The sequence below is a fragment of the Meriones unguiculatus genome, chromosome 14, assembly GCF_030254825.1.
Source record: "Meriones unguiculatus strain TT.TT164.6M chromosome 14, Bangor_MerUng_6.1, whole genome shotgun sequence".
In the NCBI taxonomy this organism is placed as follows: Eukaryota; Metazoa; Chordata; class Mammalia; order Rodentia; family Muridae; genus Meriones; species Meriones unguiculatus.
The window spans coordinates 78,063,334-78,090,261 of record NC_083361.1 but is presented as its reverse complement, the minus strand read 5'-3'; the positions used below and the strand labels follow the sequence as shown (position 1 = coordinate 78,090,261).

The 26,928-nt window shown below is 41.5% G+C and overlaps 1 protein-coding gene across 29 annotated transcripts in view; it reads right to left on the bottom strand.

Annotated features, from left to right (window-relative positions):
* The window catches only part of Dlg2 (discs large MAGUK scaffold protein 2), a 1,917,798-nt gene that overhangs the window by 70,021 nt on the left and 1,820,849 nt on the right, over positions 1-26,928 (bottom strand). For all 29 annotated transcript variants that reach the window (XM_060367555.1, XM_060367549.1, XM_060367550.1 and 26 more), the window contains one exon: positions 6,663-6,839. In XM_060367555.1, the coding sequence (XP_060223538.1) occupies positions 6,663-6,839 (177 nt within the window). The remainder of the gene's footprint in view (positions 1-6,662; positions 6,840-26,928) is intronic.

The window sequence follows — 26,928 nt, the reverse complement described above, 5'->3', positions numbered from 1 at the left end:
AGAGAGAAAGAAAAATAATCCCGAATCTATAGAAACTTAATGGTTTATTAAGTCTAAGCTATTCTTAGCTCTGTAATTAACAGCAGGCTACTTCCTAACCGAGAGCCCTTTTGTGTCTCCAACTGAAACACTGAAGATCTGGGTTTCTATAGTTACGGAACGAAGTTTCAGAAAGCATTCATTTCAGTGGCAGGGTAGAATATTTGAGCGGAAAGAGCTGAACAAAAACTTTCATATCTAACATCATATATTAAAGCAGTATATTCCATGGAGAAAAACCGATAATGGGAATCTGTCCCTGTGCCTACTCAACGCATAACAGCTGTGAGGACAGAAAGAAAGGCTTAAGATACGTGAAAGAAGCTCAAGAAGAGGCCTGCTCAGAGCTCCAGCAGCTCGTCTCCCCGATGAGTTCAAGTGCAAATGCTAATTCTTATTCAGCCCTGCAGATTTCCCTGAAACTGTTGTCAGAGCCTCTAGCTTTATTCTGACTTCTTTGCATTAATTCAGCTGATGATGGGAACCCCTGGTTCATCCCACTCTTTCAAAATGACTGCAGCACGTGGAAAATACATGGCTATTTGCTTAGAGAATGCAAATAAATTCTGCATGAACCCACAGAAGCCACAAGTACACACGACACAAGGCTCAGTGCAGTATTCTGACCTAGGAATTATTTGGGTATAATTTCTACATTTCCTCACAGATTTCTGAGGTCATCCTTTCACTGTTCCTGCTGGGTGACCTTAATAGAGCAGTTTTAGTGGGGTCATTGCTTAAATTTTTAAAAATTTAGAAAGAATATTGTCAGACACATATAAATGCACACACGCCTTTTTGTATTGTGTCTAACAAGTACTATGGCTTGTTAATAATTTTTTTAATTGAAAGTAGATTTTTATGTAATATATTCTGATTATGATTTTTCCTTCCCCACATTTTTACTGCTTCCCCACTCACCTAAATTCACACTTTTTCTTTCACTCTCTCATTAGAAAATAAATAAAAACAAGACAGAATAGGACATGACAAACAGACAAACAGGAATCTTTAACACAGGCAAAAGTAAAAAGTGAAAATGGTAGCTTATTAAGGAGACATTGTTTGGGTTCACTCATGAAGGAGATTGGAACATCTTGATTCTTCCTTGGGTGGGAAGAATCACAAATAATGGGAATATACATGATGGCTGAATATGCAGCTACTAATGGTTTTCTTTCTTATTTGTATCATCTTGCTTGGTCCCTCAACCCCACAACACAGGTCTTGTCAATCCCATTTTGTGGCTGTCAAAGATTGACACATGAAGGTGATGGGAACAGTTTGATCTTGCTCCCTCTAACAGCTGACACCAGGTCTACCCATAGCCATGCTTTTGGCCAAACAGAACTCAAAGATCTACCTTGCCTATTTTACTCGTTGGAAATTCTCAACAAACATGAGGGCGTGGATGAGTTGAAATGTAAGTTGAAAAGCAAATACATAGCCACAGGAGGCCTAGGTTGATTTTCCCCACAAATGCTGTGCCCTACTCCTTCCAGCTCTATTGTCCAAATATTCTGAATTATATAAATTATACACAACCAGACTTAAGCATATAATCAGGGAAGAAGCAGTATACTATGGCAGGCTGTCCTCAAATTCAGAGTGCTGAAAGTTGTGCTCAGCACATTACCTATTTTATCTTTAACCTGTACTATGATTCACGACTTAACATGGTGCTGGGCTCATAGTACATAGAACATGTGAATCCACAAAGACAGGAATCTTTGCCAAATGAATGAATGAAGTCTCCAGCAGGCTATTAGTTCTTGACCTGTCTGTGAAAACTCAGGCTGAAGAACTTGAAGTAGCTTGTCAAGCAAGCAGTGTTTTTGATTAAATGTTCATCATTTCCCTATGTTTTCTATCAGCCAAAGTCTAGGTTAGGGGCTGGAGAGGACTCCCAGCCACACAGCAACACACAGATGTCTGTGACTCCAATCCCAGGGGCTTCTGTGGGCCACAGGCACACACAGATATACATAAAGGCAAGCATCCACACACGTTAAAAATATAAATAGAAATTTTAAATCTTCTGCAGTTATTTAACTCCTTTGGCAAAAGGGTATATTAAGGGCCCTTTGATTATGGAAATGGTGGACCTGTATCATAGACCCGATGGCAGTGAAACTGCTATCACATGTTCTGTTTCACACTTTGACTCTACCAGTTAATTAGATTGTTTAAGCAGATGTAATCCTCCTCACCTGGTCTTGTTGCTGACCAACATGAACTGGATGGCAAAACTTGAGCCATCCATTCTGATACCTGGGCCTCCTGGATAGCACCAAATGACTATGCTTCACCAAGTCCTTTGCCCTTCCTCCAGCCCCATCTTGTATTTTCAGGTTCTGATCAACCATAACTGATTGGACCACTGCACAAGGGGAGCATGGTATGTTCTGGGGGGTTCCTATGCTTGTGTTTCTTAGGCCCTAATTGGGGGAAAATTGAAATACTATCCACATGAGCGGATGCTGTGAGGAACAGGCGAGGAAACTTTTCATGTTAGATATGGGCTCTATCCAATAATCAATGAATGGTCACTTGGATTCATAGAGTGTGGTTCAACTCCTGGTTCTATAACCTTCACTTTCTCCTGGAGGCTTCTGTGAAGATTAAATTGAAATCATGTATTTGAAAGCATCTGGCATGATGCATAATGCTATTAGTTAATGCTCCCTCCAAAACTTATATTGAAATTTAATCAGCATTGTGTGGTCTTAATAAGTAGAGCAGGTAGAACATTCAAGGGGGGGGACTGTGTTTTGAGTATTCTGCTTTCACATTTAATAATCCGTTTATAAACTAAAACACTAATGGACTAATAGGTCATTGTGAGAGTGGGCTGGTTATAAAAGCCAGTGGGGGTTGAAGTTTATATGCTTCTCTCATCATGGGATGCCCTGTAAGGTCCTAGGACTTTTAGAGGACTTATGAGTAAAACCTTCAGCCAATGTGGCCACTCAACCTTGTGCTGTCAGAACTCCACAAACATGAGCTAAATAAACCTGTCTACTTTATAGCTAAGACAGTCAGCTGTACTGAGTTATAGCAGCAAGAATGACTGTAACATACGGTCACTGATATAATGAAAAGGAATCTATCCTTCAGTCTGTTGCCTTTTTTCTCCTCTTGGTATCTTCCTAACAGAGTCCCCATTGCTTTAGTCATGGAAGAGCTGGCACTGGGACAGGTGCCGTCATGCGTATCTCATCATGTAACAGGCTGGTTCCATGATGAGATGGAGGCAGTGTTCCTGTAACACACACGGTAAGCATGGCACGTAGACAAACCCTAAGCAATGCTGACTGAATTGGTTTGTTTCAACTCTATCATTGTACCTTTATGAGGCAAGGCCACGTGAGTTAATATTCTACGCTCTGAACTCAAATCTCAGCTCTGCCACAAGCTAGATGATCTCAGGTAGTTTGCAATGCTTTCACTTATACCAAGGCCCTAATAACAGCATCGTATGGGCAGATTTGTAATGAGGCTTGAATATATTAAAAACCACAGAGGGCACCACACCAGGTCTGACATGCCCTAAGAGCATTTTATGCATACATTCATTCCTTATCTAAAAGGAGGAGACTGACAGTATTCATAGATTTTGCCTTACAGTGGCATCGGATGATTAGACAGAACCATCAAAAGAGAATGGTAAAAGGTGAAGCCCTGGGCTGCTGCTATCCAGGCCAATGACTTACACCCTCCTACGTGAACTCTCAAAGCAGGGGAGAAGGGAGCCAATGATTTGAAACATCTACCAGTTGAATACATTGATTTAGATTTTTAGAAAATATTAAAATTTTATTTTTAATATGTGCATATTCGGGGGATATACACGTCTGAGTACAGGTGCCTGGGGAGAACGGACACATCGCAGCCTCCGGGGACTGAAGTAAATGGAAGGTCGGCCACAAGCCCTCCACTGTGGGTGCTGGGACAGAAATATCAAACTTGGACCCTCTGCAAGAGCAGGCATGCTTTCAACTACTGAGCTATCTCTCAATTGGATTTTTAATGGCATGAAAAGTCACATGTGAGAGCTCTTTAAGAGGTAGGATCATCTGCGATTTTGAGTTTTCTCATATTTCTCTACAGTGATGAAATACTAGTTTTATAATACATAAAACATTTTTGACATAATTAAAATGCTAAAAAACATTCATAATATAAAATTTATGATAAAATAAATACAAATATATTTAACTTTGTATAACAATATCTGCAGGGTAGGATATTTGTATTTCATATGCAAAAGAATGCAAATAAACACGAACACAGCAGAACTTGGACAGAGTTTTTCACGCCAGCTATTGACTGTTAAAATAACAAACAAACAAACAAAAACGATGGTTTTTTGTTTTTTTGTTTTTTGTTTTTAATATGAAAAAGCCAGTTCAAGGATGATCACAGAAAGTGGAAAACTGTTTCAGAGAGGGCTGATCTTTGAGGCAAATGACGAGCACTTGAATGAATGAGTGACTATTGACATGACGGTTAGGATCACAGAAGCCTGGGGTTGAAAAGCCCCGGACCATTACTTGGTTCAATTCTCCCATCTAAAATTTGAGTCCCTTTTATGTCTTCTCTAGGAAACTTCAAGGAGAAGAATGATTTCTTTAAAAGGAGCTGAAATCTCTCTCAGACGCAGATTTCACTCCTGCACTCTCTTTCTATCCTTAGGGCCAAATGAACAGCTCTTCCCAGGAACAGCTCCTCAGACAGCTTTGGTTAACTACATCTACGCAACCAAGGACACATGTCCTCTTGACATGAAAAAGCACAATCACACAAACTGAGTAGTATTAAGAATCAGTGTTTTAGGACTACATGATTAAAAAGAGCACACACATAAGTCTTAGCATCTGCTTTGATGCCCTGCAGGCTAGAGCTTTTCAGAGGCCCTGAGTGGCAGGCTCCTGACTTGTTCCCTGTTTTCTCCTTCTGAATGTCCATTCTCTTTGCCTTTCTGAATGGGGATTGAGCATTTTCAAAGTGCAGGGAATCTTATGAAAAAAAGTGGGAAATAGTAAGACCTGGAGAGGACAGGAGCCCCACAAGGAGAGCAACAGAACCAAAAAATGTGGGCATAGGGGTCTTTTCTGAGACTGATACTGGTCCAACCAAGGACCATTCATGGAGATAACCTAGAACCCCTGCACAGATGTAGCCCATGGAAGCTCAGTCTCCAAGTGGGTTCCACAGTAATGGGAACAGGGACTGCCTCTGATATGAACTGATTGGCCTGTTCTTTGATCACCTCCCCCTGAGGGGTGAGCAGCCTTACCAGGCCACAGAGGAAGGCAATGCAGCCACTTCTGATGAGAACTGATAGACTAGGATCAGAAGGAAGGAAAGGAGGACCTCCCTTATCAGTGGACTTGGGGAGGGGCATGCGTGGAGAAGGGGGAGGGAGGGAGGGCTTGGGAGGGGAAGAAGGAGGGAGCTACAGGGGGGATACAAAATGAATAAAATGTAATTAATAAAAACTAAAAATAATAAAGCAAAAGAAATAAAAAAAAAAGAGCACACACAGTGGGGAGGCAGGAGTGGTAGATGTTAGATGCGTGACAAGTCAGAAGCAAGAAGATACGGTGTGGCTTACCCCCCACCTTCTCCTGGTTCCTCTTTCCTAGTGCTCCTCCCAACTTCACATCTGTTCATTGTTCCCTTCCCTTCCTCACCCACCGAGCCCAATTAGTGCTTCCCATATATGTGTGGGTATGGGGCCATCGACTGGGGTATGGTCAACCGACCAGGGATGAGCCCCTGATGAAAACTAGCTCTCCCTCCCTTAGCAGCCATCACCTGTCAAGAACTCCTCAGCTACGGGTGGGGACTCATGAGCCTCTTCCCCAGCTCTGATAGAAAGCTGACTGACTTTTGATTTGATACTGATTTTTTTTTCCTTGACCAGGCCTTGTGCCAGCTCATGAGAAGGGAAGTTCTTGATGGTGGTGAGTGAGGCTGCTAGGGCATATGGAGGAGTGAGGAATTTTTCTGCCTTTAAAAAACAGAGTTGAGGAAGCATTTGGAGGAGAAGGGTTTGATATGCTTAAGAAATATATAGACGTAAAATCGGAGCAACTACGGGGAATGCTGGGATGAGGAACAGGACAGACTAAAAGTAAAAGATACCGTCCAGCTAGCTAACGGAAGAGCTCAGAGCTCAAGCAGCTGGGTAGTATGTTGTCTTCGATCTTTGGTCTTTCTGTAAGTTTATGGGTAAATGCTGAACTAAGGTTATCAGTGCACCAGTTTGTGAATTGGCACGCAGGCTCATAAGAACAGCGTTTTTTGCTTATACCTGCCAGGAACATCATCTAAGCTGCTCTTCCTTTTTCCTTTTACGCCTCAACACACTCACCAATTTTGGTAAAATCCTAACACGCAGAGAATGCAAATTTTTTTTTATTCTTGTCACCTGTCACTGCTGACATTTTTCCTGTAGAATGCCTATCGCACTTAAATTGTCATTTTGTGCGAGGTTTCCCATCCTCCTCTCCCTGCATATCTACTCCCGAGACAGATAACACTCTCCCCCTCCCTCTCCCGCCCTCCCTGCCTCCCATGCATGCAGGCATGCTATGATTCCCAGAAGGCATCCTTACCTCCGCTTGCTGGGAATGACTCCCATCTCCTCGCTATCCCCATCTAGTGTGACCCTTCTGGCTTGCCACCACTCATCATCAGAGGCGTTGATGACGTGGAGGATGTCTCCATATTTAAAACTAAGTCCTTGGCTAGGCAGCCCACTGTCCTTGCTCTTGTCGTAGTCAAACATGGCTCTGAAAGAAAAGAACAGATGATGATATGGTTAGGACACTGATTTAAAGCACATGCTTTTGAATTTCAGCTCTTGCCCCCAGACTTCATCAAACCCTGTGCGGCTTCCTGGATTGTGCTATACAGTTTTCTCTTTTTGGCCATATACTAAGGTTACTTCTTGCTTTTTCTTTCAGGGAGGGGTGGACTATAGGTCCTTATAACTGGAGTTTGTTTCTTTATTTCTTGGATACCATGAGATGTAACATGGTGATAATGAGAGATTAGATCCTCAGTTTATTACTCAATTGAGATAGTTTTTTTTTCCTATTAGAATCAAATTTTACAAAGGAAAAATAAACAAAAAGAAAAACATGCTTTATTTCTTAAGTTCTTTTTGCTGTAAGTAAATTCTCTTCAATATAATAGCTTATACACTTCTTCCTTTATAATAGAGAAAAGTAATAAAAATGTAAAATGTCTACCCAGAGAGACTGACTGTCCCCAACAACAGAATACTGAATTATCTATCACTAACTCTGGGTGCTTTAAGAGGTTACTGTGATGACCTGAATGAGTGCTTAAAATGTAAAAAGTGAAAAAAAGATTTGTGTTTACATTTGTACAGAACAAGATCCTTTGAACAATACTGCAGCTTTTTTACTTCCATAAAACCCAGGCCTGCCTCATTACCACGCTCATCACTCTGAATTGCGATTCTTTGTTGTCATGGAAGAGGTTTGGCTGAGCCTTGCTTGAGCCCAGTGCAGTCCAATTTCTAAGCCTGGTTCAGTGCCAGAGTGGGAAACAGGATCAAAATGATGAGTACGGAGTAGCTGAAGTCATAAAGATGTGACATTTTATTTTGAGTACTATAATGTCTTTTTTAACCCACCTCATCTCAAAGCCCACCACCACACAGAATACTGAAGGTTCTATGGCCTCCCTATGAATTCTTTTTACTCTGCTTAGACTCTCTTTATATTATAACCACATATATGTAAACCAAACTCATTTGGAGAGTAAAATTTTCTAAAATCATTAGGACAAATGCTGGCTCTTTTCCTTTTTTTCTCTCCCCCATCACCCCTAACCCAATTCTCTGTCAAAGAAATGTCACATCTGCTGCAATGGTAACCAAAAAGGGCGGAAGACAGCAGTTAACTCTCAAATATTATAGAAGTCAAATTATTTACAACACAGCCATTTCCAGTATCCTTAAGTGATGTAATCTGAAGTTTTTTTGTTTTTGTTTTTGGTCTGAGTGCCAAGACTAAATTATTTCTTCTTTGACCATCTGCATCTTCCCCATCAAACCTCACATAAAGCCCCACCCCAGAAAAGCAGGGGTGGTTGAGGACAGATACCACTCCTGCTGATGGCGATTCATTGTGTGATAAGACAGAAATCAGTTAACCCTGCAGAGCCAGATGCGCTCAACCTTCCCGTAATGGAAACAACACGGGCAGCATGTGGAAGGGACTCTGTAGCAGAACGAAGTACAACGGTGAGGAGCTACTGTTGAGGCCGTGCCCTGTTTTCACTGTGCCTTAACAGTCAGCTAGTTATAGAGGCAAGCTACTTAATCTCCCCTAGGCTTCAGTTGCTCATACATGATATATGTTGCTGAGGGCTTCCTCCATTACTGAGCAGTATGGGTAAATTGCATCAGGCAATGTAGATAAAGCAAGTATGACAGTGCCTCGCTTACAGTGGCTAAGTATAAAGTATGAAGTACCTCCTCCTTTAGAGTGGATTCCAACAACATTCCTGTCTATTGATTTATGCACTTTGTGGAAAAGAAAAAAAAAAAAAAAGAAAGTTAACATACTTGTCAGGAGACAATCATCCTTAAAAAGGCCCTTGGCAAGGGTGTCCGTTAGCTGATATTTAAGAACTTGGATTTTGTAAAGATTCCCGCTAGTTTTGGACTAGTATTTGTTGTGTCTATTCTGTACCAACACTATCACTTAGGCTGAAAATTGCTGTGCTCTGTCCCATGCAGCTCCAAGCACAAAGCCTCCATTCTGGTCTCCAACCATATGCCCAGCAGACAACACCTGTTTTCACAAGTGGATACCAGAGAAGATAGATATGGCCCATGTGCCTCCTCAGAGAAAAGGCTCTTGGAAACTTGTATTTCATTTCCTGCAGACTTTGTCCCTTGATCCTTTCCCCTTACTGATTTTGTTTTGTATTTTTTTCTCTTTTTTTTTTTTTTTTTAATCAGTTCTGAGCTTGGCTATGCTGGACTCCATGAATCAAACTTGCAAGTGTCTTGAGAAATTCCATTATATATTCTATAGTTGGCAACACATTTCTACACAGACTATCATATCTGTGACTCTATCCATTCCTGTAAAGGTCCAATAAATGGTACTATTCCCTTTTCTAGAAAAGAGAGGCTCAGTAACTGGCCCCAGGATACACAGCTCAGCGGCAGTAATGCAGGGCAGTTGGAACCTCAGACCCAAGGTCTAGCTTGGTGTCTTTACCCTTGTCACTCATGCAGTCTGGAAGGATGTGGGGTGGTGACTATGTATAAGGAGACTAATAGTAGCAACAGCAACAGCAACCACAACTTAGCCTAGAGGTTTATAAGAAACATAAAAGTAAAAATTAGTCTTATATACACAGAAAGGAATCTCAGGATATTAATGGACTTGTTCCAGGTCACATGTGTATATGTGTTGGTGAATGAATATTACAGTGACACCTGTCTGGCTCCAAAACCTCCTTTTGTGGCCCTTTGACTTTGCAGCTCATTTTCCAAGTCTGTTGCCTCCTGGCCATGATCCAGCAGTGCCAATGACTTTAGATTTCTTTTTCAAGACTGACTTCCTCATAGTCTACACATTTCTGAAGCTTCCTTATTAGTGTATTCTTATCTCAGAATTCCTTACGCTGAAAGTACTGCTTTGCCGGATTGGCTCCAGACCTCAAGTTTGAGGGACAGAGATAAGAAAGAGCATTCATGGGGGGAGTTAAGAAGACAGGGTTAGCCTGCCTGGCTTTTGATGGACCTTATGTTTGTTTAAACTGTAAAATATTATCAAGCTACCTTGAAGAGGTGGGGAGAGAATTAAATGAAAACAAACACGCAAAGTAGCACGACAATAGCTTGACACCAGAGAGTGTTCAACAACATTCTTCAGAGCCCTGTGGCTTCCGGGATGTGTCTGGCATTACTACGGCTATCTAGTACCTCATCTTAAATGCCCCTCTCTGGTCTCTGGACCCTGTAAGAGCAAAGCAGAGACTCACTACATATGTCTGGAAATGCTTCAGATCACCACTGAAAGCACCCTTTCCTCATAGCTCAGTACCTTCACATGTGATGATGATTATTTCCGGCAGTCCTCACCAAATCAAATACTTGCCCCACGGTGTACCACCCATTCCCAAGAGTCTCCAAAGGGCAGTTTCCTGTTTCTGCTGAGGCAATAGATGTCCTGGCTGAGGAATCTAGCATGGTGCTCTGTCTATGCAGTCTGTTTATCTTGGCCAATCTACCCAGCTAGGATAACACTGATTTCTGGCTTGTCAGATTCCCAAAACCCAGAACATGACACATTTCAGCTTCTGTCTCCTTTCAATATTAATGGATCCCCACATCTGGGAAAAATGCTACAGTGCCCCATCACCTAATTTAAGAAGCGATAAGCTGTTTTTAATTTGCTTTATGTGCTAATTCATCACAACGGCTTTTATAAAATGCCATTAAGTCTCACACTTGCCACCCAGGGTGCTTTTAAACAAGTCCATTAACACAAGTTGAATTTAACACAAATAATGGAATGGCTTTCTCATCCCTCCTGCCTGCCCTGAACTGCAATGCTCAGTATCTCTGCCAAATGGGAACGTTTAGGAAAGAAAGAGTGAAGCTGCTGCTTGCTCGTTCTTGTAGCTGTACATAGTAGCTGCAAAATATAAGGGCACCCAACTAAATAGTACATATGCACTGTCTGACTATATGCTGGGCATTTTATTTTCCCTTCTTGCTCAAGTTACTAGGTAGGCAAGAGAGCACACAGGTTATATGCCTGTCTTCTGAGAGACCTGGGTCTTTGTCCAGATTCCTTGTGTGTGATTCCTGGGTGACATAGAGTGATGGCCACCTAACCTTAGATGACTATTTCTTTTGTGAGGGAATTCAGATAATGATGCATTAATTTCATAGAATGGTGTAGAGCTACAGCCACAGAATGGTACACTGAGGGCCTGTCACAGACTAAGGTCCACTTGATCATTTCTGACAGCAACTACACCGTAAAAGCATCTTGTCCTGTAAGGAAAGAAGTAACAAAGAGCAAAGATGAAAAACTAGTGGCAGGACTATGGCTTAAATGTAGGTAGTAGATGTATCTGATTCAAAGCTCATGGCCCCGGAGCCTTAGAGTTCTAGAGACTAATGAGACGATTAGTGTTTAGAGCTCATTGTCCCTAAAGGGGCCCATGATTTGGTAACAACATGTACACTGACACCATGGGTTAGATTTTGGAGAGTTGTCAGCAGTCTATTAGGTGCACATTCACTTCCTGCAGCTACTTTACAATATACATATTAGCCTTTGATTATTGATGAAGTAAAGTTGGATAAGTAATATATTCAGTGTCCGAAGAGATATCAAGTGTGTATAGAGGGAGGATGAGGATGTTAAAACTGACTCTAAGATCTGTAAATTTCTCACTGTTCTTTCTTCTACAAGCAACACCCATCCAAACCCAAAGACCTACACTTTCTTTTAGAGCTTAGACTGTGATAATATCTAACATTCATGGGCCATGACAGTACTGATATTTTCTACACTGCTGAGTATTTTGATCGATCTCTTTCAAGCTAGGATAGCAGAGAATAATGAAAGTGGTAAGACTGCCAGAGGCATTGCCAGGAATGGGAAAAGTTATTTGTTGTAGAATGTGATCCTAACCTAACCTCTAAAATGGCTATACCTTAATCTCCACAGCTTTGTGACTATGATACATTATATGGCAAAAGATGCTTGAAAATGAGGTTAAATTGAAGGTCTTTGAGGAGATTTCCCTGCATTACCTGAGTGTGCTCAATTTAATCTCATGAGCCCCTAAGTAGAAGAGAAAAGTATAGGAGTGGACCAAAGAGATGTAATTCAAATAGATCTTTGCCGTGGTAAGGAATTAGATTCTGTCAACACGCAAGACCAGTGGAAAGCACATTCTCTCCTGCAGCCTCCATAGTAGGTACAGCCTATTGACAGCCTCCATTGATTCTGCTGTGACCTACAGAACTGTAAGTTAGGACATTTGTGTTGTTTGAAATTCTTCGATGCACAGTAAATGGTGCTGTAACAACACAAAACTAGAACCTATTGTGGAGCCTGACATTTACTGTGTAACACATACCTAGGAACAGCTTTGGAGTTGGACCCCGAGAAGAGACTAGAAGAATGTTGAACATGGTGTGAAAAGCCTATATAACCCTGAACGAATACCAGCAGAAATAAAGATATTAAGATGAGTTAGTGAGGGCAGCACAGTAGAGCTGACCACGGTGGCCAGGTGGCCAGTGAGCTGGATGCCGAGGGCTTGAGTGTGGAGGAGCTGGCCCCACCCTCTCATCTGCTGTGATGTGACATGCGTGAGGGAGAGAGGTATATGTCCCCTCTCCCACACCCTGTCATGAGAGCAGGAGAGCTCTTCCTGCCCCTCACCAGCTGCAGCACTACTCAGAGCCATTACCCATTCTTTGGAATAAAAAACAATTCAAGCAATTCTAATAACCTTCGGAATGCCAAATGTGGCTTGATTATATGCAAAATACTTTTGTTGTGTACCACATCATTTCCTCAAATATATAGATGATTATTGCTACACTCTACCTAATTCTTATGAAATCAACATCTGTTTTGCTTACTTAGGAAGCCAAAGCGGAGAAGCAGCAAACCCTTTTCTCCTCTAGCGTTGCAAAGCACTCAGCCCTTGGTAACTCTGGGGCAGCCTACATTTAAAAACCTACAGTTGGAATGACTTTCACCTCCTGTCCTGGGCCAGAAGCTGTTACAAGTCAGTGGCCCTAGCTCCAGCCTGAGCAGAGTCTTTGCAGTGGCATCTGAAAATGAAGGAGAGAACCAGCAGCACTCCCTTCTGAGCTGTGAACTTGTTTGGGCTGAACAAGCTGTTGTTTCCATGACAACTTTAAGGCTCAAGAAACAGGGTGCTTCAACTCAATTTCCTTAGTCCTTTGAAATTCAGACCTCTGTTGGATGAGAGAAGACCTGTCTTTCACCCTTCTGTGCAAGGGAAGAAAGAACCAAATCAAAAAAGTATATAAAGTCTGCCCTCTGCCCAATCTTACTCCACTTGTCTTGATGACCGTGCTCCATTTTAACATTAAGCTAAGTTGCTGTGGACAGCGCTAAGTCAGTCTACCTCTTTCTCAAAGGCTGTCACTGAAGAAATTATTGGGGTATATGAATCCCAATTTTATTTAAAAATGGAATCAATCATCATATATTTGCAGAGATTCTATGAGATGACATAGGGAATCTTCAGGTCTACCTTCGGCCAACAATTCCTTTACTTCACCTCTTCTCTATTGAAAGGACTGAACAGCTATTTCTTAACCACATCAAAGGCAACTGGAAATGGTGTATCTATAATTTGATATAAAAAGACATGCACAGTAAACTTTCTCAAAACGTTTTCCCTCCGGGGTGTGTGGGGAAGAAAGCTAGACCAAAGCTGAGAGATCTGACCTTTGATTGCTCTTATTTTAAAAATCTGAAATTGTTTTCCCCCCATCTTAAGAATGCTCATTTCCTTACTTATGCATATAAAAAACAAACAAACAGAGGACATCTCCGAGCACTACTATGGTGAGGACCAGGCCTTCTTCTGATACATGAGCTTTGGGGAATCTTTCAGATCCAAACTATAATATTCTTAAACCTTGGATTTGTTTTTCTCATAGCCTCTCATTGCAATTTTTAACCTTTGCATATTTTTGCTTGTATAAACTCATGGGACAGGGAGTTTCATATTCTTCCAGTTTCAAGGCCTTATAAAAGAGGAGATGATCAAAAGAGGCAGTTTGTAACATCAGTTTTAACAAGGAAATTCCATAGTTTCCCCAGAAACAACACGAGCAGCTAGGAATGACAGGCAAGGAGGAGCTGAGCGACACCAGTATGGATCAGACTGTCTTTGTACAGACATCAGGAGAAAGCATGCACTGTTGCCGCCTTTCGAGGGGAAATACATTGCTTCCCAGTACAGACAGGCACATGGTCCTTACTTATTACTTCAAATATCTTGAAGAGTGATGATGTATGCAGACTTGTGCGTGAGTTTTCCTGTCCAGGTAATTTGTCCTGGGCAAGCTATTTATTTCTTCATCTACTTTATTAGTCACATGCATTTAGTGAAGAGGGTGATGGAAGCCACAGTAACTCAGTCTTCATGCTTGGAAACAAATTCATCTCTGTCAACTCGTACAAAGAGTCCATTGCCTAAGATGACAGTGCTTATTAAGTTTTGACCTAGTATTGTAGTAAGGACACACCTGGGTGTTTAATTGTCTGTGACTCAAAACTAAGGCATTCTTCCATTGTTATGGGAGGGAAATTATATGATGTGTCAGGCTATGGTATTAAGTGGCCATTCAAACCCTACAAGGCAGTGTTATACTCTAGAGACAGACAATCTCGTCTCACCAGACTATTTCTAAGCTCTGAGCAGACTGGGAAAATGCCAATTTCTGTAGTACTCAGGAATCAGGTAGTTATTGTCATGACTGAAGATAGAATTAATTGGGCACTGAAGTCCTTACAGGCTAAGCCTCTCCGTGGTTGTCACATTTTGATTATAATTTGGACACCATCATTGTTTCCAGGGGTGACAATCATCTATTTCTCTCTCTCGTCTCTCTTGGGTCTTCAGTGCTATTGATTTCCCCAGGGACACAGTGTGAACGCATTTCTCATTCATGGGGTCCTGCTTGGCGATCATTTCAGACAATTTATTATCAGCGTCTTCGGGGACTGGGCCCTCTCCAACCTGCCTTCTCTCTCAAGATGTCCTGGCACCTGTCAGATTAATTTATACCACAGGCCTGAATGACACATCTACCAAGCCCATCCTAGGGAGGCATCAACAGACTTGAACCTGCCCAAGGGCAGAGCTCATTGGACCATTGCGAATGCTGTTTCAGTTTTCTGGGTTGGGTGAAGTTGTAATGCATAGCCATCTTAAAATCTCTGTCGTTTCCTCCCAAATGCCATCAGCTGGAGCTTCCTAAACTAAAGTGTGGGAAAGGGGAACATGAATAGGTTTAAGAACCTTATGTATTAGGCGATGGGGTTCTTACACTGATATAGTTCAAGGTTCTGGCATGGCCCCATCTGTAGCCCTTTACTTTTGACCCTAACTAAAAAGCAATGCCAAAACTTGAAATGTACCTGTGAGGGTTTCACTGTCACTAATTTAAAAGTTTGCAATGGAGAAAAAGAAGAAATATTCCTATAAGAGAGGTCACCACTGCTGACTGAATAATTACCATTTAAGCATCTAGTAAATATCTGGATAACTCACCATGAAACAGATACATCAGAGTCTTGGATTCAAATATTACCTCTGCTGTCTTAAGCATCTGTGTAATTTTCAGTGAATCACTGAACCCTTTATATGTGAGCTTATGGAAATGTACAGCAATGGGTAAACACCTGATAAAGGATAGACATAAGAGCTTTCTGATACGAGGAGGTACTCACTACTTAGTAATCGATTCTAGACTATTCTGTGCAGATCCCAGCCTCTGCGCCTGGTGTTGCTAATTGCAGAGTGAACAAGGCACATAAACCTCTGTTATTGCTGAGTGTTTACTGACTAGCAACAGATGAGGTGGTAGATAAAGTTCATTTTCCCCAAGAATGCATGAAATATGGAAGAAATCCAAGAACCTATGTCTGCTCCAAACCCTTAGTTCCATCGTAGTGGTGGTTTTTGAAACTAGCAACATAATGCTCACACAACACAGTGCTAGATTGCTGTGGGGAAGAAATCCAAGAACCTATGTTTGCTCCAAACCCTTAGTTCCATCGTAGTGGTGGTTTTTGAAACTAGCAACATAATGCTCACACAACACAGTGCTAGATTGCTGTGGAATCTTTCTACTTTCCCAAGCATTAGGCTTGTTACACTGTTAATGGATTATCCCCCCGCCCCAATTAGATGGGAGACACAGGCTTCACTGTGACATAAGAAGTCCTGGAGTTAGAAAGCTTTACCTTCACATCTCCCATGCCCATCGAGGCTTCCGTCATCACCTACTGAACAGGGCAGCTGGAGAGGACAAGGTGGTTTCACACTCACCCAGATGCACACATTGAGTTCAGAGCATAAGCAAGCTTCCACGGATGGAAATAATAATGTTCATTTGAACGTTGAGTGTGGCATTATTTAGAATATATCTGCTAAGTATCTCGGGCACAGGGGGCTTTGTTGAGAGTGCAGAAATAAAGAATCAGCTTGATTCCAGCCCTTGGAAACTCATGTAATGTGGGTAGTGAAGTACACTGATTGATTTGGCTACTCATCCATTCATCAAATGTTGGGCACTTATGAAACAATCATGGTTCTGGGAGCTTGAGATACATAAGGAAAGATAAATATTAAAAATCCTGGCCTAGGAGAATTTACATTTTAATGAGGGGAGATAGGCAAAACAACACACACATGCACACACGCACGCACACAAAAAAGCAGGCAAAAGGAGAGAAATACTGCAAGTTTGCTGGGAAAAGGTTAAAAATAGAGCAGGGTGCTTGGGGGCAGGACTGTGGGATGGTCTGTGTGGCAGCAGCAGTGAAGGAAGCATTTTAGATCATGGTCAAAATAGGACTTGACTGACATCAGAGTAAAGGATTGAAAGAGGGTCATGTGGGCATCCAGGACCAAGCCTTAGATATAGTTCCAGTTGAGTTCAACAAACTATGTTAGTTTAGAAGAGTAAAATTTCAGAGCAAAAATCCCTCTTGGTTGCTTATTAAGAAGCTTTCAGGGAAGGGACCACTCAGCCCAGTCAAAGCAGAAAAATGCTCCCATATGTTCTGGCCATGCTCTACAAAGCATCCTGGCACATGTATGGCATCCCATGGAGAGAGCCTCTGCAGTAACAGGGACCTTACAGTACTGAGGACTCGGTCTCTTCTCTTGGCTGATCTCAGTCATGAGTGCTCATCTGGGCTAGGTCACCCAGAATCCTCTTTTCTCAGATACCTTGCCACAACTTAAACAGCAACCGTAGGATTCCTTCCTTCCTTCCTTCCTTCCTTCCTTCCTTCCTTCCTTCCTTCCTTCCTTCCTTCCTTCCTTCTCTTTCTTTCTTTTCTTCCTTCCTCTCTCTTCCTTCTTTTTGCCAATAATTTTTAACATTGTAAGGAAGTAGAAGCACTTACTGATATATATATATATATATATATATATTACATATCTAAATATAGTGTGTGAGTGTGTGTGAGAGAGAAAGTGTGTGTATGTGTGTTTAAATCATCCTGCAGATTTCAGACACCCATAACTTTCTTTAGAAAGTTCCTGTGTCTGTCTATCCAGAGAACACCATTCCGTCCCCACTCTCTGTTAAAGGGCCACTCTGCGCATTATTTTATTTTTGCTCTTATGGGTTGCACTTTGGTTTCCTTGCCTGACGGTGTGTTTTCATCCACAATTCTCCACTCAAGAGTATGAGGAACACTGTCACTCATCTCTGTAGCCTTCCACCAAACAAGGAAGAGCCCAACCTGCAGCACCTTGAGAAAATGACTTCATTTCCTCGGGTCTCCTGGGGTTCCCTCACCTGTAAATTGGGATTAAAAGGTACCAGTATTTTTACATTAATTTTCCTACTTGCGTTCATTTTAACACCTAAAGCAAAGTTGTTTAACTATTGATAATATCTTATTATTTAAGTGATAGGATTTTGCCTTTCTTGGTGACACATAAGGTAAATATTACTATCAGGGACAACCTGCATTCGGTGAACATGAGGCAAATCATTTCACAGGTTATAGTGCTTAATGAGATGTGGGAATAAAGCTCCATCGTGGTACGTGGTTCAGCAAGTGTGCGTGCGTGCGTGCGTGCGTGCGTGCGTGTGTGCGTGCATTCGCTGCTGCTGTTGCACTGTGGACGGCCTGTGTCTTACAGCTGCTTCATTAGAAGCTGCTCTTCTTTTTATACATACATTTTTAAAGACAGTAAACACTAGACTTCAAAGGTGATGAAGAGCTAAAAGGTCCTATACTGTGTAGTGGTCTGAGTTTTTTTTCAATAGGAGTTCTAGTTAATTGGATGCAATTTCTATAAGAAATGTCTCTAGATTTCCAAATAGCTCGGAAATTGAAAGAGAAATAAAGACGAATAATAAAATTAAAGAGTAGTTTCTATCCATTTATAGTTTGTGTAAACATTTCTAGTATTTTCCAATCGCAGAGTAGTTTTAACTTCAGTACTAACGGGTGAGAACATGGACCCAGTGCCAGTCACCCACCCATTCGTTCAATAACACACTGGCTAACCACTCCCTGCTGTACGACAGAATAATGAGGAATGCCAACGGGGACTGGCAGCGCTTCTCAGTTCTGTCATCTGCCACTCACCTGCTCTGTCGCTCTGGCAAAGGTCCTTAAAATTCCGTTTCCTATTCTGCAAAATACAGGCTAATGCTGCCTGCTAGACAGTGGTGGTACCTGGGTAGAAGTCACACATGGGGCTTAGTGTACAGACACACCGTTATCTGCAAGAATGAAATAAGCACAGGTCCAGGCAACTATGCGAAAACTCAATTTTTGGGGAATAGAACAATGATTCATTCCTATTTTTCATTGTTTAAATATTGAATCATGTCACAGTCATCTGGCTCTTATTAAATGCTAGATCTGAGGCTCATGGTTCTACCGGCAGTAAAAGTCAGGGGAACTCTGGGCCCAGCATAGGATGGCATTTGCTTTCCATGGGAGAAAGTGATCCGACCACCCAGTGTGGTAGCTGTGAAGGCAGCTAATGTACCTTTCAGGTGGTGGAGGCCATGTGATCATGCTTTCAAATTTATCCAACTATCACCCACTATGTGTCAAGTATAATGCTAGGTGTTGGGAAGAATATAGAGGTGAATATAAAAACAAAACAAAACAAAACAACACCGCCAATGTGGATTTCCCAGGGATGGCAGCAGCAGAATAAATAATTACCAGTATGATGCTATATAAAAATCAGATGGATAAGTAATGTACGAATATATATGCTGGAGAGAAATGAGCCCCACTCTAGGTAAAGCGGGGAGGGATGGCTCAGGGTCACATGGCCAGGACTAATGGAGGTTCAGGTACTTGCTTTGGCAGTTTCTACATAATTTATGTGCGTGTCTCAAAGTTTCACTGCCAGAATAAGTAACTGCCTTTTCTTCAGAAAACATTTCTAGAGACAACATCTGAAATGCTGACTGAACAGAGGGAAAGATAATTTCTGGCCTGTTTTCACTCCCGGTGCTCAGAAGCCCTAAGGCGCCTATGAGAAATTCTGGCTGTCATTAAATCAAAGCACGAAAACTCTCACGCCAGACGGTTGGTTTCCAAATACTTAAAGTGATGAACACTCTCTTTATTGATGTTGTGTCCCCTCCAAGCCCCTTTGGAAGCTCGCAGATGTTCATTGGCTTTCAAAATGAAAGCCTGATGGAAATTCTCCTTGGAGCATTTTTGGAGAATTTAAGAAGATCTTCCTTCTTGAGGCAACTAGAGAAGTGCTGGGGTGTCCTTAGTTCTAATGACAGGAACTCAGAAGGAAGTGTGATCAGCCATTGCTAGGAGAACATACAGCCACTCAACAGAAATCAATTCAGTAGGTGTTTGTTGTGTGTGGTCTGAGAAGGGTCCTTTCTGTTGAGAGGCTCTCTGTGTCGAGGAGCAGAAGGTGGTTCCTTGGAAGAAGAGAAATCTTGTAGAAATCTCCCATTCTTAGAGAATAAGAGATAGGTTCCAGGAGGAAGCCATAGGCACAGCATCCTGTGTGCGTATGTGGACTGACAGCAATTTGACAGAAAAACAGTTCTACCAAAGAGGCAAAGGAATGACAGAACTCGATTTATACAGTTCTTCTATGTTAGTCAGGCTCAGATTGATTAAGACACAAATGGAAAAACCAGCATGAAGTTGGCCCATCAACTCTGACAGAAGTGAGAAAATTGGACAGGAAAACATAAGAGGAACTGGACTATGCTATGTATATCTAGAAAAGTCTTTTTCCAGTAGCATTCAAGCTGGGGCAGTGCTGGAGATGCCCAGATGAGAAGGCAGGGGTGAGAAACATTCAGACTGCCAAACTGACCCCCTGGCTGGGGGCCCTGTGGATTAGAAAGATCCACAACTGTAATTATCAGTTCCCAAAGTGAGGCCACAGTTTCCATTTTCTGCTTTGCAGTCTGCTTTCACACAGTGTTCATAACAAGTTTCTGGGAACTAGCATGGAGCTGGCCTCTGTCCACTAACCATTCTCTGTGAGCTCTGTATTCTCATCTGGGCCCAGATGATAGCAAGGGCTTCTTGCTTATCTTAAATAGTGTGCTCAGAGCTGAAGGTAAAGGCAGACAACAGCAGTCCATCTATAGCCAATTTATGAATCTGGTTGTGGAGACAGTACTGAAAGCAGATCAATAATACTGTGAGCTTATTAAATAGCACAGTAGAAGCTTGTAGTATCTGTATAGAAAACGAAGGCTTGCCTACTCTAAATGCAGATGGTGGCCAACCCCTGTGGCTGTCTGCTGTTACTGGGTTAGCCAGATTCCTTGCTCCACAAGATCCCAAGGTGCTCCCAGTGGCAGAGGGCATTAAGCATAGTACAGGGGAAATGGTTTACAACCCAAGAGATGCATGATAAACATTAGGTGAAATTATACCTGTCTTTAGAAAATCCCGAGTTATCTCTAATTTTACAGGGATTTGTTGGTAAATGTCACAAAAAAAAGACTCATAGCCTCAGATCTGCAGTCTCACATCCACTTGGTCCCATGCTTCCTGTCTCGAAGCAAACATTAGAAAAGATAGAGAAATGTAGGTGCCTCACCACTGAGTTGTATGCACACCAATAATAAGCTATAGAACAAATAGGTAAGTTAAATTCCAGCTTCTCACCAAATTTTCCAAGAAGAAAGGTAGTGTTGCGTTTTAAAGAAATGCCATTTCCCTGTACTCTGCCCAAAGTTTGGTTATGAGTCTCAGCATCTGCTTTGATACATTGATGGGTAGAGTCTTTCAGAGGCCCTCTGTTGTAGGCTCCTGTCCTGTTTCCTGTTTTTTCTTTCTCCCAATGTCCATCCCATTTGTCTTTCTGACTAAGGATTGATCATCTTATCCAAGGTCTCCCTTCTTGCTTAGCTTCTTTAAGTGTATAGATTTTACTATGGTTATCCTATACTATAGGTCTAGTATCCACTTATAAGTGAGTATATACCATGTGTGTCTTTCTGCTTCTAGGATACCTCACTCAGGATGATCTTTTTGGGCAGAGTGCAAGGAATCCTATGAAAGAAGGGGGAGATAGTAAGACCTGGAGAGGACAGGAGCGCCACAAGGAGAGCAACAGAACCAAAATATCTGGGCACAGGGGTCTTTTCTGAGACTGATACTCCAACCAAGGACCATTCATGGAGATAACCTAGAACCCCTGCTCAGATATAGCCAAAGGCAGCTCAGTATGCAAGTGGGAATTCCCTAGTAAGGGGAACAGGGACTGTCTCTGACATGAACTCAGTGACTGGCTCTTTGACTACAACCCCCTGAGGGGGGAGCAGCCTTACCAGGCCACAGAGGAGGACAATGCAGCCAGTCCTGATGAGACCTGATAAGCTAGGGTCAGATGGAAGGAGAAGAGGACCTCCTCTATCAGTAGACTTGGGGAGGGGCATGGAGGAGATGAGGGAGGGTGGGATTGGGAGGGAATAAGGGAGAGGGCTACAGCTGGGATAAACTGATAAAGTGCATAAACTGTAATTAATATAAAAAAATAAAAATTTAATTAAAAAAAAGAAATGCCATTTATAGGGCTGGGTGTGGTGGTGCACGTCTTTAAGAGAGCACTTGGGAGGAAGAGACAAGTGGATCTCTATAAATCTAGCCTGGTGTACATAAGTGAGTTCCAGGCCAGCCAAGGGTATATAGTGAGAACCTGTCTCAAAAATAAGTAAGTAGTAAAATGTTTAGATGGTAAAATAATAACAAAAGCCCATATTGACTGATAATTTGGGGGGAAAGGAGGATTTTCCGCTGCAAACTGAAGAACATCTGAAGGGAAGTATCCTGTTGTTCAGTTAACCAAGGTCGTCAGTCCAGAAAGCAAGAAGCTCTTGCCTGCAGGCTGAGCTCAATCCTGACAAGAAGGGGTATCCACACGGGGCCTTTTTCCGTTTTGTTTAATCAGTTAGAGATGATAGAGTTACCAGCTCTGAGTGGGAAAGGATATCTACAAGATAGCCAGAGAAATGTGTATCAGAAAAGTAATTTACTTACTAATCCACGGAGATCCAGGTTTATGATCACGCTAAATCATGTCTACCTGTGGTCTCCCACTGGGACCGATTACATGCATCTTTGAGTCTCTCTCTCTTTATCTTTCCATAAATGATACATTTAATATACCCTGTGGGTTGAAATGGTTTCAATCATGTTTTTACTTCCTTTCAATCATTTTTTTTCTTTACAAATGAAAACATGTTAACCTTTCCCCCCCTTTTTCAGGTAATGGTGTCCCAGGGTACTTACTGTGAGCTAGCATGGGATTAAGAAGTGGGGGAAATGAGGAAGGAAATAGTTTCCGGAAACAGCATTGATTACCACTAGAACATTTTACTAGACATTTTACGGATGTTAGCACTGAATAGGAAGAGCACTGTGGATTGGCTTATTCTCCCCTTTTTGCAAATAGGAAAAGAGAGCCACATACTTTACATCATTTGAGCAAAGGCACATACCATCTAAATTGCAGAATTGGACCTGAACGCTGGTTTGCTTTTCACTTGTGTCTTTCTCTGTTGTAACTCTGCCTCTGTAGAGTGCCTTTGCTCTAGGAGAAGAGAATCGCCACATCCTTAGCCTTCATGAAGTGGTTGATTCATCATAGAACTTATTTTTCAAATCAACATTTCTTTGTGCAGTATCTACATACTAACCACCTCCTATTTGCAAAGGACTAGTACTGCTGTGCTGAATAAAGCCTGGACAGCTGTGTCCATCCGTACTAGAGTGGCGGACACTGTACAAATTACAGGACAAGACATGCTGTGAAGCATGTACATGTCTGTGACGAACTGCGTGCTGGGAAATAAACCGACAGAGGAACACTAATCTAACTGAGCAGAGTCAGAGCCATGGCCTTTGTGGAAAGTCTCGAGGCATGCATCCAACTTGGCCAGAGGAATCAAGCAAGCAAAGAGCACCAGAGGCCAGGAAAATAGAAGACAATGGTATTTAAAAATGCTATAGAAGAATGCTTCGGGATTAGGGATTTATGTGCTGTTTATCATCTGTTTATGCATTGTGTATTAGTGGATTTGCTTGGCTGGGTGGTTGAAAGTGTGGCTATGAAAGCAGGCAGAGGCTAGCACATACAGGAGCTGAAAACACTATATACTAAGGGCATCAGGTCCACAACCTCACTGACCCTGTGTGCTTCTGGGCAGACCTGACAGTTTTTCATGTATGGATTCACTGAATGCCTGCTGATGAGTGTGTGGTGTTACTGGAGAACTCAAAGAGCTGGCTAGAAATTAAAATCTGTCTAACTGCCATGTCAGAGCTAGAGACAGGCTTACATTATTAACCCAAGTGCTGAAGCCATGATTTGCTTTCCATCCTCTCTCAAAGGAACCTCAAGTGTTTAACATTGCTATGGTTACCACACTGTGTGTCTTTTTACAAGCTTTCTCTTCTCCTACTTTTCAGAATCAAGGTATAGTCATGAGACTACACTGAGACACCTAAGATGCAATTAGTTGTGAACGGTCAAGGGAAGAGGTCCCTTTCTTCCACCAGCATCTTGGCTGTGCGCGGCATACGGATGATTGATGCTGGAGCATTCACCATTGACGCAGAGGATGCAGAGCCTGCTCTAGGAATGGCGGATCAGTGTGCTTAGAGAAGCCTCCTGATAGATCTGCTGCACTACCCCAGGAGCTGCTGGCTGATGGGCCTGTAGCCCTGCCCCACGAGCGATGAGCAGCTCACCACGAAGTATGAAAAGATAAAGTAGCTTCATGTTTAAGCCACTGTTATTTTAGGCTTTTCCTACATATTTTAGGCTTTTCTTACATAGCTTAACATAATCATTTTAGTTACAGGATGAGATAAGAAGAAATGGCCCAGGCAAAGCATAACAGAAAGCAGAAGACTGTGCTTCATCAGAGGATTTAAGAGCTTAAACAAAAGCCTGGTTATTAAAGAGAAAATTAAACCAGAGTGAAACTGATTGCCATGATCTTGGAGGAATAATGATTTCTACAGCATCCCAATTTTAAGTCTGATCATCAGACTCCCTCAGGGACCCGAAATGCAGGGCTTTCTGCCTTGGAACAATTGTGCTTTCAACAAGTCATTTACAAATTCACTTTTAAAACAACAACCATCACCTTTTCCTTAGGCTTTAATAACAAGTTGTTATTGAAAGATGCTTTTCATGCAGAAATTTGATTGGTTTAAAAAAAAAAAAGCAACCAGTTATCTCCATACCCTTAAGGCTGTGCTTGAAGATCATTGTCAATCATAACACAATTTTGCTCTGCCATCTTAGTTCAGAAACTTCAGGTCAGGCAGTGTATGACAGGAAGAGGAGCCCATAAAGGTGGGCTGGGTATCAGAGCAAGAATCCAAACAGTAACGAATGGCCACCTCACTGAGTTCATGCTGTCCGTCATGTCCTTTATGCCACCCCATTTAATTTCTCTTCTTTTATCCCATTTTACACATGAGGAAAACTGAGGCTTACCATGGTAAAGGGGCTTCCTCTACCCTGGTCAGACGACCTGAAACTGTGCCTGAGAAGCCCGTCGGAGATGTAATCTGTGGCTCTTATGTAACAATATCCCAGGACGCGGGGCAGAGAGGGTGAAACTTCTCTCTTCCTGAGTTAGAAAGGACAGAGGGGACTCTGAGTGCATGGGGGTGGGGTTGGCAGTGTTGGGACATGGTAACTACTTAATTCTAATTTGTGACTACTTTTATAATGACCTGTAATTATCAACTACATGGAGCTGGATAACACTGTTTAGCATTTTAATCTGCAGCCGCTTTGAACCAAACAACAATTTCAAAAGGTCTGCTGGGAAATATGAGAAGTGAATCTGAGATCGGAAGCTTAAGAACTTTTGTGAGAGATAAAAAAAAAAATCCCATTACATTGAAACACGTGTAACAGATGGCACAAAATACCACAAACGTGACCTGAGCTGCAAATGGGTTCCTGGGTGTGAAAGAATTTCATTCCTGATACTGTTATCAAGGCCTCTTGGTGTTTTTAGAATCCCCATGAAAATATACTTATGTTAAGATACCTTTTAAAAGGATTTAAAATCAATTTTCTCATCCATTTTCTTCTGAGAAACTTCGAGAGTTAAGTAACAATGAGGGGATGATTAAAGGGAAGCTATGCTTGGGTCAAGTGACAAGTATTTACATAGCTATGTGTATTTTTGCCATTTGCAAGTCACTTGCGTTATTTATCGCATTATTTTATTTAAATCAAATCATTTCATCAGTAAATATTAGACCAACATGGCATACAAGAGACCAGACAGTGATATATTAAAAGCATTAGAGCTGTGCTGTGGAGGTGCACACCTTTAATCCCAGCACTTGGGAGGCATTCTTTCTGACTCTGAACCAATGCCTTCATTCTGGATATAGACTCTAAACTCAGCTGCCTTCTTTGTGTTAAACATCAAAATACTTAAGTAACACTAAGGACTTGAAATTGATGCTTTCACTATCAAAAGATTCTCTTTCTTCCAACTATTCCATAAAGTATCCATAAAAGCTTTCTGGTGCTTCAAAATTTTCTGTCAGAGTAAATGTTTTATGTGCCATCTAGTTCTTTAACAGCTGCCTAGGATTTGAAAATTATATGTTCGTTTGTTTCTATTTCCCAATTAAGTAACTTGCTGGCTTAACCCAATTAATAAGTCATTTTCACCTGTTTGATTTTAAGGGTATTAGAATCAATTTATAATCGTAAGTAATTGTGGTTCTTTCTCACAGTGATTGCAAGAGGTAATTCCAAAGTAATGACTATATTCTATAATAGGTATTTTTAAAAACTTTTTAAAAGAGCTTGAATCGATTTTAGATCTTAGGCATCTGTGTCATTGGATAGACAAGAGCTGTGGCTACAATATACCTAACACTCAGCTCATCAGCAGAGAAACATAATAATGTAGCTGGCATTAATATGACTCAGAGATAGGACTGAAGTCCTGTCATTCTTATATCAAAGTCTATTTGCTACTGAAACTATACCAGTGAATGAGACAACATTCCTTCTTCTTTTACAGAACACTCACTGTTTCAAATCCCACAGAGACACAGGAATAATTAATTTCTTTCTTCTTTGAAACATCAAATTTTGAAAACCAAGAAAAAAACCTAATAAATGTGACCTACTGGACATAAAATTTTATTGAAAATAGTAGGTAATCTCAATTGATAGGAAGTTTGATATTTATTCCAATCTCGTCTTTTGCTAAAGGATAGGCACACTTTGTACTAGGAAGACAGTATCCTGTAACAATGCACCATCAGGTGCATTTGCAACAATGGATGGAGGCTTGCTCTTTGATGTAAGATACTTGTATATGGCTCAGTCCTGACGAGTCATAGCTAACTTAACTATAGCATTTAGACGTACTAGAGCAAAGTAGAAACAATATACTGTCTAATATATCTAGACTTGAACTGAATTGTTTTCTCTATTGGGTTTGTGAACCTTTGAGTCTCAAGTTTTTTACATTTAAAATAATACTAACACATAGTCATGAAATCACTGTAATGATTAAGTGAAATAATATACAAAGGTACTTATCAAAGCCCGAAGCAT